We start from the raw sequence: 20,454 nt of genomic DNA on the forward strand, positions 1-20,454 counted from the left end.
AGGTGCCACCCAGACTTTGGCAGCAGCAGGAAGGGGAAGGCTGGCCGGTTTCGTTTGCTAGGTTGCTCCTTCCGTTGCCGAATGACTCTACAAATGCTGCTCTTTTGAGGAACGTTGATGGCTTGCTGTTCCTTTAAAAGCCACCCATCAGTTAGTAATATGGCCCAGTATCTCCCAGCCACCTTGGCTCTGGGCCCTTCCACCCGCTGGCTGTGGGGAGACCAAAATGGGGGGGGGCATCTCTCAGGAACTCCCTACAGATCCCAGTGGAAGGGGCTGCCCATGAAACGGGGGGGGGCTCTGCCTGTGCCAGAGGGACCCCCTCGGCCAAGGGCTCCTTCTCACCTGGAGGTATCTTGGGACCCCCAAGAGTCATCTAGTCAACAGGTGTGGAGAAAGTCCTCTTTTCAAGGAAGGGGGGACTAGAATTAAGGGGGGCTGAATATGCAGATATTAATACACAGCCGTCCTTTGAAATTTACACTCCCCCCCCCCCCCCGTTTTTGCAGTGAAGTCCTCTGGCCAAGAAGTTTCTACAAATAGATATATAGATCAGATAAAGGGAAAATAACACATGAAAGCATATTATGGGAGGAGAAATTGCTTTGCTGAACTGTGCATGCTAGGAAAAAATGCATGCAACGATGTGGGTATCTGGAGAAATGTACACTGAACTGTGGATGAATTTTCCTGGGGACTTGCCTCCACCCCAGATCCTGAATGCAGGGAAATGAGCAACAGAGAAATGGGCATTTTCTCATTCCTCCTTCCATCTCTGAAGTCCTGTGTTTCTCCTTTGATGGGTTTGCGTCTCCCATTCCTCCTGTATTCCAAGCATCATCCTGTGGATCGTGTCCAGCCAAATATACTGCTTGTCTGACTATCTTGTCTCCCCCTCACTTTCTTCCTTTGTGATGCACCAAGGACTTCCTACCCAAAATGTCAGCATTGCTATTTCCCCCTCACGAAGGTTTGCTGCAATAAAGTCCTCTTTTGGCGTTAATAAGCCTTTTGCTTCCTCTGTATACTTATTTATTTATATTCAATGGATTTATAAGCCACTTCACAACACAGAGTTATTGAATCAATGTACAATAAAAGAGAGAATGAAGTAAACAAAGAAAATAAACTGTAAACTCTAGAAAACACTTTAAGTCCTATCTACTATCTATCTAACCACCCTTCATAAACCTAATTAAACATGTGGTCCAAAATGGGCGGGGGAAGGAGATGCCACATCTACTTTCCCAATGCAATTAAAATGTGTATAAAATAATTGCATGTATAAAAGAAATTTCGATTCCAATCCAAAAACAGTGGAGCTCGTTTAAGAGGGTAGGACATGCCCTTAGGTGCTGCAACCACAAATGTCAAAATGTGGCACAGGACCCACATCCCAAGTTATGACCTGACGGGCTGTGTGTGTGTCACCTGTATTAGCCCAATAGATAATACATCAAAATGTGAGCAAACATTATAAAACGTTCCTCGTTCTGCAATAAGCAACCAACATTCAATACTCGGGTCAACAGCTTTTATTTTAAGCAGACATACATTTACATAGGTTTTTTAAAAAAATTACAGGCCAAATTGTATGGCTGGAGCAATCCAGACATGTCTAAGTCATCAGTGACGTAAGTTTCTGCCAATGTTCCTACTGTCCACCCAAAGATGCTGCCCCCCACCCCCCAGTCAGACAAGTCTCTTTGGAAGACAACGGCCTTATCTGGCCACTTAAGTGTCCTCATCAGCACAAACGCCAACCAAGAGCGGCACCAGGGCTGGGCCCCACATAATGGCAGGTGTACTAGGAAACTGATGCTGCCCCCTGCCTGGCAAGGCAGAGGGTGAGGAAGGCTGACCGACCAGGTCATTTAACTGAGCAACCCTCTCAGCAGAGTTGGGACATGCCAGGATCTGTCTCTAGCGCCCAGGAAGACTCCTCAGCACCAGTCCAAAAAACGCTCCCTCCCTCCCTCCCTCCCACCCCTTCAGTCCGCTCCTCCAAACGCTGCGGATCCTTTCAGTGTGGTTCGGCGGAGTGGGATGCCCCTCAGCGTCTGGGAGTTGGAAGAGGAGATCTGGAAAGAAGAAGGGGGTGTGTGCAGGTTAGGAGATGCCCCCGTGACAAGGAACAGGTGAGCTCACCTGCAAGATCGCCTGACCTCCAGATGCAACCACTCAGCCGCTTCGACCTACAATTTGGAACTCCCTGCCTATTGATATCAGGCAAGGCGCTTTCATTGCACTCTCTTTGGCAACCACTATAAGTCATCTTTGTTTAGACAAGCCGATGCAGACAATTGGAAAGTTGGCGCGAGATTTCATTCGTTTTTAGCATATCATTATTTTCACTTTGCCAAAAGTCTTAAATGATTGCTGTTAAAACAATAAAATTATCACTAAGAAGAATTATCTTTTTTTGTAAACCGCTTGAAGGACTTTAAAATAATAATAATAATAATCTAATCATGCAGTGTAGACGGACCTCCGGAACGAATTAAGTACTTAACCAGAGGTACCACTGTAGCTTTTAATGAGGATTAGACAATTGATGGAGGGGGAGATGGACATAGGTGGCCACTAGCCCTGATGGCTATGTTCTCCTAGTACTGTCGGAGGCAGCTTGCCCTGAAATGCCAGTTTCTGGGACCCCAAGTGAGAAGAGGGGCTGCTGCCCTCCCCCCGATACCCCTTTTGGGGCTTCCCCCATTAGGGCATCTGGTTGGTCACTTGCAGAGGACAGGATGCTGGGCTCATTTGGCCTTCGAGAGCATTTAGCTGCTACTCTCTCCTTAGGCCATTTGCTTCCACCTAGGAAAAAGCAAGGGATGCGTTTGGCGCTGTGGGTTAAACCACAGAGCCTAAGGCTTGCTGATCAGAAGGTTGGCGGTTCGAATCCCTGCCATGGGGTGAGCTCCCGTTGCTCGGTCCCTGCTCCTGCCAACCTAGCAGTTCGAAAGCACGTCAAAGTGCAAGTAGATAAATAGGTACCGCTCCGGCGGGAAGGGAAACGGCATTTCCGTGCGCTGCTCTGGTTCGCCAGAAGTGGCTTAGTCATGCTGTCCACATGACCCGGAAGCTGTACGCCGGCTCCCTTGGCCAATAAAGTGAGATGAGCACCACAACCCCAGAGTCGTCCGCGACTGGACCTAATGGTCAGGGGTCCCTTTACCTTTACCTCTCCATAGACCATTTGCTTCCACCTAGGAAAAAGCAAGGGACTGGTCAATCACCTTCACCAGCACATAATCGCCCGGCTGGACTCGGACTTGGGATCCCAAGCCGGTGCCATCATCCACCTCCACGTCTGGGAAGATCACTTTGATGTTGCCATCATTCCTGCCACACAGGTCCAAGGCTGAGCGTTTGCTCGTCTGGGGAAGCAAGGAGGGTGTGTGTTAAAATTTATTTATTTTATTGGTTAATTAACAACAACAGCAACAACAACATAATGCAAACATAGCAAAGAGGGGCAAAAGATTGAAAATGTAAAGCATGAAGCATCACAGCCTAGAAGGGAAAAAAGCACAAAGATACAGCACAGCTCCAATGGGATAAATCAAATATTGTTTATACAGATTCCCTTTACAAATAATAAAGCTTTGTAAAAATAAGTGTTCTCCATCTGTGAATTCCATCATGATTGAGAATAAAGCTTCTATAGTCTTAAACGAGCCATCAATGAGTGACCTTTTGCCTCAATGTTTGTATACGGAATAAAATTGTGTCATATATCAATTAAAAAGAGCATTTCAGTTCTGCCCTTCAGATACGTTTAGTTTATGGGATATCTTTCCAAGAAGGGCAGTTTGCCAAACTGCTGAATATGATCAATCCAAATTATTAGGATTGAGGGTATTTCAGGATTTGACAGGCACTCCTAAGCCTGGAGGAAAAAGAAGTTTGAGCAACTCCCCTGCAAATTTCCAGGTTTGGGACAGGGCCACCAAAATGATCAGGGAGATGAACGGCGCCCCATGAAGGAATGTTGCAGCTTGGGGGGCTTTTTCGTTTAGAAGACTCAAGGAAGAAGTGACGTGCAGAAGCTTATAAAATCATGCACGGATTGGAGAAAGTGGGGAAAGTTTTTCTTCCTCTCTCCTAACACTGGAACTCTTGCGACATCCAATTAAGCTGAACCTTGGGAGATTCGGGACAGATAAAATAAAGTCCTTCACACAGCACAGAGTTAAACCATGGAACTCCCTGTCACAGGAGGCAGCAATGGCCACCTTAAAAGAAGATAGGAGAAATTCATGGGAAAAGCTATCAAAGCCTACTAGCCAAGATGGCTTGGCTCTGCCTCTGCAACTGGAGGCAGTAAATCAGGGGTCCCCAAACTAAGGTCCACGGGCCGGATACGGCCGGAGCGAGCCAATTGTCTGGTCCGCGGCGACCCCTGCTGCCTGCTCTTACCGGCGCGGCTGTCCACTTCTGGGTTGGGTCAGAGGAGGCCCATGCGCATAAGCTATTTCCAGTGCTCCACCGACCCGGAAATGCGCCGAAAATAGTGTGTGCGCACGCGTATGGGCACGCACTCCCCCACCCTCCGCGCGATCAGCGCTGGAGAAACCAGCCCAAGGCCGGGTGAGATTGCTGACCCCTGCAGTAAATGTTACTGAACACGAGCTGCTGGAAACCGCAGGAGGGGAGAGTGCTTGAATCCTGCTTGCGCGTTTCCCATGGAGGCATCTGGTCAGCCGCTGTGGGAACAGCATGCTGGACTAGATGGGCCATTGGCCTGAAGCAGAGAGGTCTTCCTAGGTTCTCATGTTCCCAGCTTGATTGCTGTAATGCATTCTGCAAAGGGCTGCCCTTGAAGACAGTCCCGTAGCTAGTACAGAATGCACAGCAGGGTCAGCTCCTCTCCTCTCTGCTCCCCTCTTTGGATGCTAAAACCAGACCCCCTGACACCACCCCCCGTATGTGCAGAAGAGGCGGACATGGGAGGACTAAGACCGCTCTCTGCCTCCACCCTCTTGACTCCTGCGGCATTTCTCAAAGTGGCACTCACACTCTCTACCAAGACCACTTGCACTCGTCCCACGGCGGCTGCATTTGCCCAGGACGCCTCCTCACGAAAGACGGCCATGAGCTCCTTCAGCCGCCTCTGCTTCACTTCAGGGGGCACGTCGTCCTGCAGACGGTGAAATGCCCGGGTTTTCTGGGGAAACAAGGTGCCAATGACTCGGAGGCAGAAGCCCTGTACCTTGTTAAAAAGGGGCCACCTGCATTCTGCAGCCGTGCACACGCCATGCGTTCAAAATTCTGTGGCTCTTCAAATTCCGCAATGGGAATCATAGAATTGTACAGTTGGAAGGGGCCAGTAGAAGTTAGAAGTCATAGGCTTCAGCCTTGGTCAGACCACACCTGGAGTCCCATGTCCAGTTCTGGGCACCACAATTCAAGGAGGATACTGACAAGCTGGAAGGTGTGCAAAGGAGGGTGAACGAAATGATCAAGGGTCTGGGAACCACGCCTTATGAGGAACGGTTGAGGGAACTGGGTATGTTTAGCCTGGAGGAAAAAAGACTAGAGGTGATATGACAGCCACCTTCCAATATCTGAAGGGCTGTCACATGGGAACAAGCTTGTTTTCTCCTGCTCTGGAGGGCGGAACCCTTTCATCTCATTTGAACCAATGGCTTCAATTGACATGAAAGGAGATTCCAACTCAACATCAGGAAGAACTTTCTGACGACGGCAAGAGCCATTCGACAGTGGAATGGATTCCCTCGGGAGGCGGTGGCCTCTCCTTCCTTGGAAGTTCTTAAGCAGAGGTTGGCTGGCCAACTTCCAGAGCTTCTTTAACTGTGATTCCATGACAATCAGATATAATTTGGAAGAAAAGTTAAAACTGTAGATATAGGGTTTGATTAAGTGTATATGAGGTATGAGAGAATGAGTTAAGATATTAGTTAAGAGTAATGATTTTTTATAGTAAAATAAGATTTTTTTAAGATGGTAAGAAATTACTAAAGATGATTGATGACAAGGAATCCAGGAAGCGGAGATGAGAGGAAGTCAAGATACAATGTAAAGGATAGAAATGATTGATAGTAGTAAGTTTTTATTGTTTTTATTGTAGGTTTGTTTGTTTTTTCTTTATGGTTGTATTGTTTTGTATTTGTTTGTTTTATGTTGATATTGTTTTGTATTTATGTGTTTGTATGGATTGTTGTTTTATAAAACTTAATACATATATATATATAACTGTGATTCCTGCACTGCAGGGGGTTGGACTAAATGACCCTTGGGGGTCCCTCCCTGGGACTTGGGTGGCAGAATGTGCTTGCTTTGTCCGTTCAGTAAGGGGCTACCGTTCTCACCTCCCTCATGCTGTAAGCAAAGATGAAGGCCGTGTTGTAGCGGACCTCACGAAGGAGGGACAGCGTCTGCCTGTGGTCGTCTTCTGTCTCCCCGCAGAAGCCAGCAATGAAGTCACTGCTGAGAGTCACACCTGCTACATGAAGGGGACAAAGTGAGACACTCCGCAGGAATAAGAGAGAACGGGGTGGTGCAGCAGGTGGAAACCAGCAAAGAACAAGGAGGTTCTTTCTGTCTCAGCACACACTTATTATTCATTGAATTTATATACAGTGGTACCTCTGTTTACGAACTTAATCTGTTCCGGAAGTCCGTTCTTAAACCAAAACCGTTCTTAAACCGAGGCGCACTTTCCCTAATGAGGCCTCCCGCCGCCGGTGCCCTTCCACCATTCAGATTCCATTCTAAGACCGAGGTAAAGTTCGCAAACCGGGACACTATTTCCGGTTTTGCAGAGTTCGTAAACCGAATCGTTCATAAACAGGACTGTCTTTAAACCGATGTACCACTGTACCGCCCTATACCTGCAGGTCTCAGGGTGGTCCACAGAACAAAATCAAAATATAAAACCCAAAAATATATATTCAAAATAAAAACAACAACCCACTTATGACCATTAAACCTCAGGAAGGAATTCCTAACTTCGCTCTGCTCTGGAATGAGGTGCCATCAAAACTCTCATTTTGGGAAAACCTCAGCAAGAAGAGGGCAGCCTCTCACCCAGCCCCTTGCTCCAAGGAAAACTGTAAGTGTGTCTTGAGAGCAGTGGATCAGTTCCCAGCCGGCTCTATGCTGTCACATTCTTCTTGGCTTCCCTTCCAGTTCTACAATTCTATGAAATCTGTGACACCACCAGCACCATACATTTTGAGCAACCTTGTCTTTAATTAATAATAATAATAATAATAATAATAATAATAATAATAATTTATACCCCGCCCATCTCGCTGGGTTTCCCCAGCCACTCTGGGCGGCTTCCAACAGAATAATAAAATACAATAATTTATTAAACATTAAAAGCTTCCCTAAACAGGGCTGCCTTCAAATGTCTTCTAAAATTCTGATAGTTCATAGAATCATAGAATCCTAGAGTTGGAAGAGACCCCAAGGGCCATCCAGTCCAACCCCCTGCCAAGCAGGAAACACCATCAAAGCATTCCTGACAGATGGATGTCAAGCCTCTGCTTAAAGACCTCCAAAGAAGGAGACTCCACCACACTCCTTGGCAGCAAATTCCACTGTCAAACAGCTCTTACTGTTGTTCTCCTTAGCATCTAATATCATTCTGGCCACCTGGCCTTGAACCCGGCCCGCTTCTTCAGCTCCCCAATCCCCGCACCCTCTCCTGGCGCTCCCTCGCCCACAAATCTTCGGTCCCTGGAAACAGAACTATTTCCCCATCGCACCAACACAGAGAAATACGCCTTATGCAACGCAGCCCCGCCCGGCACTTCCCTTCCCCACGTGCTCACAGGTTAAGCTGGGAGTCCGTAAAGATGTAACTCAAGACAGCAGGGAAGTGGGGAGATTAAGCATCAGCAACGACGGCTACAGGAGGAACCAACCTGGCAAAGAGTCACGGATGAGGTGCACGAGTGCCAAGTAAGCTTCCCGGGTGTATCTGGGTGGGTGAAGCAGAGAGGGCAAAGTTAGGGGGCACTGGTGCAGCCCCAAGCACCCTGGGGCATGCAGATGCAGTACATACCTACCTGGTATGTCCCGTGTAGGACCTTAAGGTCCTCAAATAATAATCTTTTGGAGGTCCCGAGCAACAAGGATGCTAGGTTGGCCTCAACTAGGGCCAGGGCCTTCTCAGTATTGGCCCCGACTTGGTGGAACAGTCTATCACAAGAGACCAGGGCCCTGTGGGATTTGGCATCTTTCCGCAGGGCCTGCAAGACGGAGCTGTTCCACCTGGCCTTTGGGTTGGCTTCTGTTTGATACTTATGCTTCATTCTTTTACTGGTGGGCTATTTGAAAATGAGACTGCAGTTTTAATATTGAATTTTTAAATTTGTATTTTAATCTGTTATTTTAAATTGATTGTGTTTATGTTTTTGCTGTGATTTTAATTAGTGTTAGCCGCCCTGAGCCCGGTTTTTGGCTGGGAAGGGCGGGGTATAAATAAAAATTTATTATTATATTACATTATATTATTATTATTCATAAGAACTGCTGCTGCCGTTGCTGCCCAGCAAGGACTGGGATATTGGGGGGGGGGGAGTTTTGTCGGGAGTTTTTGCTGTTATTAATTTTCTGTATCTTTATTTTTATGCGGAAATTGTTTAGTTTGGTTATGTAGTTTTGGATGTGTTCTATCTACTTTTACGACTGCTTTGCTATGTTTGTAACTATGTAAACCTTCTCAAAGTGTAAGCCGCCTTGAGTATTGTTTTAACTGTGGAAAAGGCAGCATACAAATGAAATTATATATCCCATATCCATTGCTTTTTTGGGGGGGGGAAACATGAAGCAACATTAGGATATGGAATGTCTGTTTCTTACGACTCTGAAGCTTCTTATTTAAAAACACCAGAACATCAAAAGAGCCTGGCTGCTGGATGAGGCCAATGGCCCACCTAGTCCAGCATCCTGTTCTCACAGTGGCTGACCAGATGCCTCAATGGGAAATCGGAAAAGTAGTATATTTATTTATTTATACCCTGCCCTTTTCCTGGACGGGGCTCAACACGGCTTACATAAAAACTAAGAACCCCTAAAAACATGGAAAAAGCAATAATTAAAAAGCAATCACCGGTAAACATTGATAGAAGTAAAACTATATACATCTAAAATCTATTAAAAAGCATACAGGTAATTGCAATGAAAACAGCAAGGCTGTATTCATTGTCGAGACTGTAAATCTCCTTTTTAAATGTGTAATTAAAATCAATAAAGATTATTATATATATAAAAAGAAAACAGCAAGGCTGTCTTCTTAACAGCAGTCAGTTTTGTTCCCTGTTGGAACAAAAAAGTTTTCATGTATGGAAGGCACAAGATGGACACCAACTCGAGACCAACTGAATTGTTAACTAAGATTCTTGGCTTATTAAATGAATGCCGTGTACACAAGAGGATAGTGATGCTTTTATGAGAGATGGGAAAAGCTTTTCTCTACTCACTTTGTCTGTGCCGTGCGAAATGTTATAAACTTTTATCACATCAGCTCTTATTCGCCTTTACTGAAACTGGAGGCAACACTTTATAGCTCGGTCGGTAGAGCATGAGACTCTTAATCTCAGGGTCGTGGGTTTGAGCCCCACGTTGGGGAAAGGGTTTCCTGCGTTGCAGTCAGTTGACTAGATGACTCTTATAGTTCCGTATAACTGTATAATTCCATGATATATACGTATTTTTAATACGTGTCTGAAGAAGTGTGCATGCACACGAAAGATCATACCAAGAACAAACTTAGTTGGTCTCTAAGGTGCTACTGGAAGGAATTTTTTATTTTATTTTGTTTTGACGTATTTTTAATGACAGTCTAATAATAATGGTAAAGGGACCCCTGACCATTAAGTCCAGCCGCAGACGACTCTGGGGTTGCGTGCTCATCTCGCTCTATAGGCCGAGGGAGCTGGCGTTTGTCCACAGACAGCTTCCGGGTCATGTGGCCAGCATGACAAAGCCCCTTCTAGCAAACCAGAGCAGCGCACGGAAACCCCGTTTACCTTCCCGCTGGTCCCTATTTATCTACTTGCACTTTGATGTGCTTTCGAACTTCTAGGTTGGCAGGAGCAGGGACTGAACAACGGGAGCTCACCCTGCAGCAGGGATTCGAACCGCCGACCTTCTGATCGGCAAGCCCTAGGCTCTGTGGTTTAGACCACAGCGCCACCCGCGTGTAGGGATGTCTAAAATGTGCAAGAGCTCCGACTCACCCTCTCCTCATCGCCTCCAGGACACTGGTGCTTCCGCTCTGGACCGGGAGGTGCAGATGTTTGCAGATGTTGTGCCTCTCCTTCATGAGCTGGAAGACCTGCCAAGAACAGAGCGGCCATCAATGGAACCCAGGCTGTGGCCAACCACTTGCCCTTGGGCCAGTAGGCCAGCAGAGGAAGGGGAGCCCAACCCACCTCGTCCGGGAAGTCCTTGGGGTGCGGGGAAGTGAAACGGATCCTCATTTCTGGATCGATGGCCGACACCCGGTCCAGGAGGTCCGCAAAGCGCAACCCGCCCTGCTTGGGCTTGTAGACGGAGCTGAAGCCACGACTCAGCTGAGTTGGGGTCGGCGAGAGGAACATGGCCTCGGAGGTGTCCCGGTAGCTGTTGACGTTCTGGCCCAACAGGGTCACCTCCTTCACCCCCTGCAGAGGGAGGCAGCCAGGTCATTATTGGCAACGTGGGCAAGGAGGCACAGAGGGAGAGGGTGGAGGGAGAAGCCAGGAACCGGGGACATTTTCCATTCCATCCAGGCAAGCAATAAGTATCACCGGAGGTCACAGCTGCATTCCAGCCGAGGCAAAAATACACACTCAGGAGTGGAGGGTCCCAGGGTGCAAGGCAAGCATGGCGAGGAATGAGGCTGAAGCCAGGCAGAGAGGCCTGGGGGGGAGCACACCCACCCCCTGGGCCTGGAGATCCCCATTTGTGGCTTCCAGGTCTCCTCCCACCTCCCTGGCCGCATTGCAGCAGCCGAGTTTCGCAGTGGGGCTGGTCACCTGGTCCGAGAGCGCTTGCACCTCCTGCAGGATGGAGGCCACTGGCCGGCTCCTCTCGCGCCCGCGGGTGAAGGGGACGATGCAGTAGGTGCACATGTTGTCGCAGCCGCGCATGATGGACCTGTGAGAGAGAGAGAGAGAGAGAGAGAGAGAGAGAAGTCCCCATGGGGTGGGTGGTTGGTGGCCAGACTGGCTTCGGTTTGCTTCCAAGGCAGGGGAGTTTGTCACGGCCTTTTGTTTCCCCTCCCAGGACTGAGATATACGCCAAGTCTGCCAGACCAATTTGTTGGAAGATTCAGGAAAGGCAAAAGGAAGCCCTTGTTCACACAGCACAAAGTTAAGCTGTGGAACCCCCTCCCACAAGAGGCAGTGATGACCAGCAACTTGAATGCTTTTAAGAGAGGATTAGACAAATTTATGGAGGAGAGGGTATCAACGGCTATTAGCCAAGATAGCTATGCTTTGCCTCAAAAGGTGGAGGCAGCAATGCTTCTGAGTCCCAGTTACAGGAGGAGAGAGCAGTTCTCTTGTGCTGGGTTCCCCAAAGAGGCACCTGGTTGGCCCCTGTGAGACCCGGATGCTGGGCTAGATGGGCCACTGCCCCAATCTTGCAGGCTCTTCTTCTGACACCCCTCCCCAGCTGGACAGACCAAGGCCCACCACTACCCCCGCCTCGTCAAAATCCCACCATCAGCACAAAAGGGATGGGATCAACCTTAAAACAGATTCTATGTTCTGTTCCAATTGCAATATATGATTTGCCTCCAAGGGACAGGGAGGAAAATCAGGGTGTTTAAAAGGAGCCGTGAAGCGAAGGGTATGAGAGCCAAGAGTTGACTTTGGGGAGCCTCCCAAAAGCCCGTGTTTCCCATTACTAATATTAATTATGGCGCAGGTTTTCAGCACCTACTAAAAACATTCCTGTTTAGCCAAGTCTACCCACATTCTATTCTCGGAGCTACTGGCATGAGTTTGGCCAGACTGCGGGAGGCAGTGGAGGATAGGCGTGCCTGGCGTGCTCTGGTCCATGGGGTCACGAAGAGTCGGACACGACTGAACGACTGAACAACAACAACAACCCACATGCTTAGAAAGTTGGTGCAAATTTTAGCCTGCTTTAGTATTTTAACTTAACACAGTGGTGAATTTTGCTCTGTTTTATCCTTTTGTAAACTACTTTGAGCAGTTTTTTCACTAACAAGTAGTGTAGATTACATGTGTGTGTAATCACCATTTGCGGGATGCGGGTGGCACTGTGGGTTAAACCACTGAGCCTCTTGGGCTTGCCAATCAGTGATGGGGTGAGCTCCCGTTGCTTGGTCCCTGCTCCTGGCCACCTAGCAGTTCAAAAGCACATCAAAGTGCAAGTAGATAAATAGGTACCGCTCTGGCGGAAAGGTAAACGGCGTTTCCGTGCGCTGCTCTGGTTCACCAGAAGCGGCTTTGTCATGCTGGCCACATGACCCGGAAGCTGTACACCGGCTCCCTCGGCCAGTAAAGCGAGATGAGCTCTGCAACCCCAGAGTCGGACACGACTGGACCTAATGGTCAGGGGTCCCTTTACCTTTAATCACCATTTATATCCCAGGATTCAAGGTGGTTTATTAGAATGACACAAATAAAACATAATAAGCTAAAAATATGGAAAATATCATCACTTAAAAAAATTAAAAGCTAACAGAGCTGTTGGACAGTGGAATTTGCTGCCAAGGAGTGTGGTGGAGTCTCCTTCTTTGGAGGTCTTTAAGCAGAGGCTTGACAGCCATCTGTCGGGAATGCTTTGATGGTGTTTCCTGCTTGGCAGGGGGTTGGACTGGGTGGCCCTTGGGGTCTCTTCCAACTCTAGGATTCTAGGATTCTATGAAATCGTTTTGTTTTTTTTAAAGCCTTCAGGAAATGCCAACTGCAATTTCTTCAAATTGTATATTGAAACATGAGGGCTAGCACCTTGATTTTTAAAATGAGGCTATTCCAGATCCAACTGCCTGCAGCCCATGGAGCTTGGCTCACAGAAAGAACCTGGCTCTGCAACTCAGAGGGAGGCAGGTGCATGCATGAAGATGAGAGACTTGGGACCTCAAAGAGCTCTGGTCACTTTGAACAGATTCACAGCTTGTGTGCAAGCTCACTCGAACTCGCAACCCCGCAGAGCCTGATCGAAGGAGCAAGCAGCCCACCCGGCACTTACACGAAGGCCGACGTGGGGCTGGTGCTGGTGTGGACAGGCAGGATGTCTGCGTAAGTTTCATCCAGGGAGAGCAGGACGTTGGCGGCTTGCTGGCCCGTTTCGGCCACTGCCAGGAGCCTGGGAAGGTCACGGTAAGCATCAGGGCCCGCCACGACGTCCACTAACCTCTCCCGCTCCAGGATCTTCTCCTTCAGCCTCTCGGCCATGCAACCTGCAGGCGGGGGAGAACGGTTTACTGCTGAATATACACTTTGCACGTTAAGGAGTTATTTTTACCGTTCATTTCACTGCCTTCTGATTTATTTGTTCAATTTGTATACCGCCCTTCATCTGTAGATTTCAGGGAGGTTCACAGCATAAAAATGCAAGATAAAAACACAAAGTGTGTAATAAAAACAGGAACAAGAACAAAACAATACAGTGGAACCCCGGGTTACACACACCCTGGGTTGCGGACGTTCGAGTTAAGAACGCCCGCAACCCAGAAGCGTTTCCGGAGTGCGTGCAACACCCAGATGTGCAGAACATTTCTGCGCACTTTGTGCATGCACAGAAGCGCTCAAATCATGCTACTTCCAGTTTCTCGGGTTGTTTTCGTGCGTTTGGGATATGCACGCCCACGTTACGCACGACGACCAGGAACGGATCGCGTGCGTAACCCGGGGTTCCACTGTAAATCCTCTCCCCCTTCAAATGCCCTACCCAATGCCAATCCCCTCCCAGCCCCCACCCTGGGACCAGCAGTATTAGCTGTGGAGTTTCGTTTTACCTAATATCCCGATCCGTAAGGGCGCTTGCAATCGGGGCCGCTTGGACTTGAGAGCTGTGAGGTATCGTAAGCGGTTCCAGATTGTCTGCTCAGCCTTCTCCCTGAGGAGCAGCAAAGGATCAGCTTTTCTGCCAGGGCTAGGAAACTATTTCTCTGAAGGACGCCAACACACGTCACAATAAGCCAGGGTGACCTCTGTTGCACCCCTTTTGGAAACCAGAGAATACTTTCGTACCTGATTGAACACGTGACAAGGAGAACCACATCTGCCTAATGGAAGAGAGAAGGAGAAGGGGATAAATGAAAGGGAGAAAGAAATATTTCTGAAATTATTATTATTATTATTATTATTATTATTATTATTATTATTATTATTATTTTATTAGTACCCTGCCCTGCCCATCTGGCTAGGTCCCCCAAGCCACTCTGGGCAGCTTACAACAAATATTAAAATACATTAAAACCGGATGGGAAGCATCTGAGGCCAAATGCTCCATCTAAGTGGGACAGAACTCTAGTGCCAGACTAGAACTCTCAGACTCAGATCATTCTGTTTCAAAAAGAAAAAGCAAACTTTCTAGCCCTCAAGGTGCAAGAGATCCATTGGTCAGGGCAAAATGTGCCATGGGCTTCGAAACCGGAAAATCACAAGTGTGTTTCTCCTACTGCCATAAATCCCCACAGAGGCCAAGCATACCTCCTCCAGACTGCTGGTCCTCACGTAGCCACTTTTCTGGAGGATGGACCAGGCGATCTCTGTATCGTTGACATTCATCTGACAGCCATAAGTCTCCAGGTAGACTGCAGGGGGTATGGAGAAGAAGAGGAGGAGGAGGAAAGGGTGGGTTTCTTGGGGAGGGGATCAAACAGCTCTGTCTCCCATTCCCATCACCGATTCTTGCACTGCAGGGGGGGGGTGGACTGGATAACCCTTTGGTCCCTTCCAACTCTACAGTTCTATGAAAACAATCATAAACTGAACCATCAATTTATGAAGCCCGGCAAAGATACTTAAATGTCAGCTTTATGATAACCCCATGATATGGGTGGATGGTTCTTCCTGTTTTGCAGCTGGGAACTGAAATAAGACTTAGCCACAGTCTCCGTCCCCAACTACGGTAATTTCTAACCAGAGAATAGAAAACCATGCTTATTGTGCTGTACGCTGGTGTCTGATGAAGGAATATAATTGATTAGATGTCTTCTCCAAGCAGTTATCTGATTAGCCTAGCAAAATTAATGTGTTTTCGTGAGGAGGGTGTTTGTTTATGCAATAAAGATATTTAAAGTTGCAAAGCACACACAAGAGGCTGTGTCTATAGAGAGAGAACTGTGGTTCAGGCATTTCTTTCCAAAGTGTTTAGGCCTAAATTATAATCTTGTAAGCATGTTTGTGATGTCTGCTGTGTGAAAGCAATTCCCTTGACGCATCCCGGCTGAGTTTGGGAACCAAAGGGAGCATGACATTGGCACGGCATCAGGACTCAACCCGCCATCCCCACCTGCAGCCGACTCCAATCTCCCTCCTTTCCACACAGGTTGCAAAACCAGAACTGAGGACCCGCAATTCCAATCTCCAGAGGAATCCTCAGCTCCAGAAGGTGTGTGGCGCTGTGTGGCAGGACAAAGCAAGGCAGCAACACAGACCTTTTCTTGGGGCATCTGCCAGGGTTCCGGAGCCAAGATAGGGTGCTGAGTCCTCCGCTGCTTCAGCTGGCAAACGGTGAGTTTCCTGCACAGGCCCAGCGCCTTGTAGGAAATGCTGCAATGATGGTCCTGCCGCCAACTTAGCGTGAAAATCTTCCAGGCCTCCCTTGCACTTTGCTTCTCTGCTGTGCACCCCAGGATCCAAGCCCCTGGTGGAAGCCCAAGCACAGGGTCCAGCCGGTTGCAGGGTCCAGCCCGGAGGCCGCCGGCGGCACACCCTCAGACCTCCCACGATGCAGCTGCGTATGGACTGCATCTTCACCGCAAAACACTCCTGCGACCTAAGACAACTGACAGATTAGTGATTGCAGCAACCTTTTCCAAAGGCAACATCAAATGAAACACATTCCAACCTTAAAAGCACTTAAATACTAGAAAGAGCACAGACGTAAATGGAAAACATCACCTGCAACAACAGTGCATTTCTACATGAATGGAAACAAAATAAAAAAAAATCCTCCCAGTAGCACCTTTGAGACCAACTAAGTTTGTTATTGGTATGAGCTTTCGTGTGCATGCACACTTCTTCAGGTACACATGAATGGAGAAGTTGTGGTTCTCCAAAGTTTCACAACAGGTGTTCCTGACACAGTCTCTTCTGAGTGCCCCTCCAGACTGACTGGAAAAACAATAGAGTGCAACAGAAGTGGGACAAAAAAACAACAGTAGCAGACTGGAGCATACATTTAAAGAAGAGTGGAAAACATTTATTGAATATGTGGAAGATAACTGTATACAGCTGAAAACGCTGACAGCATTAAGATAAATTCAACAGAGAAAATAATTTTTGATGGATGTAAAAGTGGAAAACTGATTTGAATGGTTAAAGTAAAATATGCAGGGATGTACGATATGTAAAATGAACAGTGGAAAGAGGAAAGACAGGGAGTCACTGGATACTTTAAAGTTTGTAAAATGTTTCTTTGGAATTCCTTCCAGTAGCACCTTAGAGACCAACTAAGTTTGTTCTTGGTATCAGCTTTCGTGTGCATGCACACTTCCTTCAGATACCAGCTCATACCAAGAAAAAACTTAGTTGGTCTTTAAGGCGCTACTGGAAGGATTTTTTTTTTTTAATTTTTAATTTTGTTTCGACTACGGCAGACCAACACGGCTACCTACCTGTATTTGGAATTGTAAAACTGAAAATTTAATTTAAAAAAAATATTTTTAAAATATTTTAAATACTGGTATTGTCAGGGACTGGGCAGAGGAGGAACGGTGGAGACCGCCTCCCGATCCTGAGCCTTCCAGGGAGGAGGAAGAGGAAGACAGTCGCAGCTCAGAGGCAGATGGGGGGGGGGGAAGCCGGGAAATCAGGGGGAAGCCAGAGCAACAACACCCTGCTGACACGTTGCCATTAGAAAGCATTCCAGACCCTCCCTCTCCCAGAACCTGGTGAGCCTTAAATGAGCATTGGTTGCTCGGGGGGGTGACGCTGTGCTTGCAAAGGGTCTGATCCGCCTCCCACACCCCCCCCCCCGGGAAAAGCTCCCCAAACTCTGTGCATAAGCAGCCTCACCTCCTTGCCCCGAGCCCCCTCTCCGCCCCCCAGGGCGAAGTACCCGCCCCCCCAACGCCCTCTGCCAAGGTGGGCACCTGGGCTTACCTGGCAGAGGAAGGAAGGAAAGAGGCTCCAGCTGACTCCAGCCACCAGGTATTCCACCCACCCGCCGGACTGCCAATCAATCAATCAATCAACCAATCAGCCACCCACGTCCAGCGCTGCCTCCGCCCTCCCTGCTCTCCCACGTGGGCGCCTCCAGGGGACGCCGGCGCGCCGCGAAATCCTTCCCCTCGGCGTGGAAACGGCTTCCCGGCGCTGCTCCGTTCCGCCCCGGAAACGTTCCCCCGCCGCGCCTCTTCTCCGGCCGGCCCAGCCAAGGCGACCCTGCGCGGCTCTGCTCGGGCGGCGCTTCGGCCCCGTCGTCGGACGCCAAGGGGCGGCTTCCTTGCGGAGCCGGAGACCGCTTTCTGGCTGCAAGGGGCTGCCGCGCCTTGGGCTGCCGGGCGGGCAGGCAGGCAGGCAGGCAGAAGTTCGTCGGGTGAAGCGCCCAAATCAGCCAAAGGTGTTTTATTTGTAACCCACCTCTCCTCCCCCCCCCCGCCAGGGGCTGGAGGTAGTTTACAGATAAAAATAAAAACAGAGAAAAAGCCATTGAAATGCAATCAGGCGTTGATGGGTATAGACAGAGATATAGATATTTGTATGTGCTTATATTATTTGCATGGTTTTAACAGAAAATTCTTTTAAGTTTTAATATTCTATTTAATAGAATAGTCTATTAAAGTAAAATATGCTATTAAAACCATACAAATAATTACAATAAAAGTAGCAGGGCACCAGCCCTTTCATTAACAGCAGCTCATTTCCCCCAAACCTGTTGCGTTATCTATATATATAAATCCAGTTACAGGTAGGTAGCCGTGTTGGTCTGCCATAGTCAAAACAAAATAAAGAAATCCTTCCAGTAGAAATGTGCATGCACACGGAAGCTCATACCAAGAACAAACTTAGTTGGTCTCTAAGGTGCTACTGGAAGGAACTTTTTAATTTATTTTGTTTTTATATATATATAAAATCGTTCAAGTTGGGTGTTTGTTAACGATCGGCTTTCTCCATAACCGCTTGACCGATTCCGTTCAAATTTGGACACAACGTTCCATGGCCATATGGGAGTGATCATATGCAATTAGATTGTACAAATACCACACCTTTGACAGGTAAAAATGTGATTTTGTGCAAAAAATATAGCGCCCTCCAGTGGACGTTAAACACCACACCACACCCGTCTCCGCCCCCTCCTCCTCCTCTTCCTACGTCACCACGACTCTCCCCCTACTACTCCTCCTCCTCCTTGCACCTCGAGAGCCACGAGGATGGGGAAAGCCGTCTCTACATCCCACTGCCCTGCCTGAGGCGAGAGGGCCCGCCAAGACCCACGGGAGAGCCTAACCCCCATGTGCCGCCGCTCCCTCCGTCACCCTGGGAGCAGCAGCGCATGGTCCGACGACGGAGTGCGCCTGCGCGAAAAGTCGCGCACTCCAGCCCCGCTGGAAAGAGGGGCTTCCGCAGCCCCCTTTTGAGCCGCCTTTTCGCTCTGCAGCTTAAAAGGGGGCTGTGGAAGCGGCGGCGGCCTGCCGATGGAGTGCGCCTGTGTGACATTTTGCGTAAGCGCACTCCGTCGTGACGTCACAATGTGACGTCACAACACCCTGCCCCCAGGGGCGTCTCCTTTCACCGCCCCGGGTAGCGCGGAGCCTTCCTCCGCCCCTGGTAGGGGGGGGGGGCCATAAACCAGCCACACACCAGCACTGGGTGACTGTGCTCTCAAGGTCACCCATCGCATCGCAGTGATGCATTGCCAAGCATTTTGCAGTTCGGACATTTGCACAAAGAGCATTCCTCGTTTGCGCTGAGCTGTCTGCCTCGTCTGCAGGCGGTCTGTTTTTGAGGGGGGGCCGATCGCATCAGACCCGCTGGAAAGAGATTGCTCTCCATCATTGCAGATGGCCCCATTATTCCGCAAGAAGTGTCAGCTGTTTATGGCTACATCTCTGGGAAGGATATTTCTGAAGCAGAATAAATATAGATAATAGCCCCGTCCTGATGCGTGGGGGCTTCAGCAAAGGGCGGGCGCTTGCCATTGATTTGAAACAACCCCTTATTGTGCGTGAAACATCTATCTGAGAGGCGTTGGGCAACGTCTATTTTGCCATGCTTCATAATGGTGATAAGATTGTCACCTGCAATCGTTGGCTGAGGCAGCCAAGGGAATAAAAGGATAAGCATGCCTCACGCTCCCTGTGGGGCTTGTTGGACGGTCAGGGAGATCATAGAATTTTAGAGCTGGAAGGGATCCCCGAGGGTCATCTAGTCCAACCCCCTGCAATTCAGGAACCGGGCAGATGGCCCTGACAGATGGCCAGCCAACCTCTGTTTAAACATCTCCGAGGAAGGAGAGTCCACAACCTTCCGAGGGAGTCTGTTCACAGCTGAATGGCACTTATCCTAAGAAAGTTCCTCCTAAGGTTTAGTCGGAATCTCATTTCTTGTAACTTCAGTCAGAGGTGGAAGAGTTTGCCCGTTTTGGTTCTTCCTCCTCTTCTCATTTTTCCAACCATAAATTCAGGAATAATTTGCAATTGCTATTTTTTGCCAAAAGCCCTCTGGAAAATTCACCAGCATTTTAAGTTAATTTCTCCTGATAAACACATTTTTTTTTTGTATGCAGCTTTGACTAATGTACACATGCAAGAATTACCCCATGTAATAAATAATAATAATAATAATAATAATAATAATAATAATAATAATAATAATATTTACTGAATATTTATCCCACCCTTCCTGAAGGAGTGCAGGGTGGTAAAAACATTGGCATTTTTAAAAGCCTTCTAAAACAAACATCCAAAAGTGCATTTCATATATTATTTTCACCAACATATTCATTTTAATGCACCCTTTCAGCTCATATATGCATTCTTGTTACAGGTAGGTCACCGTGTTGGTCTGCCATAGTCAAAACAAAATAAAAAAATTTAAAAATCCTTCCAGTAGCACCTTAGAGACCAACTAAGTTTGTTCTTGGTATGAGCTTTCGTGTGCAGGCATTGCAAAATTCAGGAAAGTGTAAATTCTGAACAGTGCCTTGAACTAAGAAAGCCTGATTGTAATTTTATTTCAAGATCAAAACAATGTTACTTTGATCCATTGTCGCAGGGCCCCTAATGGGGCTGGGCAATAATATGTTTTTTTTCTATATCACCAGTCAAACATTGTGGTTTGGCGATAT

General features: G+C 48.1%; 1 protein-coding gene across 1 annotated transcript; it reads right to left on the minus strand.

Annotated features, from left to right (window-relative positions):
• Positions 1 to 1,988: 1,988 nt before the first annotated feature.
• CDK5RAP1 (CDK5 regulatory subunit associated protein 1) lies at positions 1,989 to 17,332 on the minus strand. The gene is made up of 14 exons (XM_033153891.1): positions 17,268 to 17,332; positions 15,599 to 15,939; positions 14,649 to 14,752; positions 14,187 to 14,221; positions 13,952 to 14,052; positions 13,183 to 13,393; positions 10,995 to 11,115; positions 10,410 to 10,640; positions 10,215 to 10,312; positions 7,896 to 7,951; positions 6,333 to 6,463; positions 5,018 to 5,167; positions 3,237 to 3,377; positions 1,989 to 2,081 (listed from the first exon to the last, which is right to left on the minus strand). The coding sequence occupies exons 2-14, from the start codon at positions 15,912 to 15,914 to the stop codon at positions 1,992 to 1,994; spliced, it is 1,785 nt and encodes a 594-aa protein (XP_033009782.1). The 5' UTR covers positions 15,915 to 15,939; positions 17,268 to 17,332; the 3' UTR covers positions 1,989 to 1,991.
• Between the last annotated feature and the right edge of the window lie 3,122 nt (positions 17,333 to 20,454).

The sequence above is a fragment of the Lacerta agilis genome, chromosome 6, assembly GCF_009819535.1.
Source record: "Lacerta agilis isolate rLacAgi1 chromosome 6, rLacAgi1.pri, whole genome shotgun sequence".
Taxonomy (NCBI): domain Eukaryota; kingdom Metazoa; phylum Chordata; class Lepidosauria; order Squamata; family Lacertidae; genus Lacerta; species Lacerta agilis.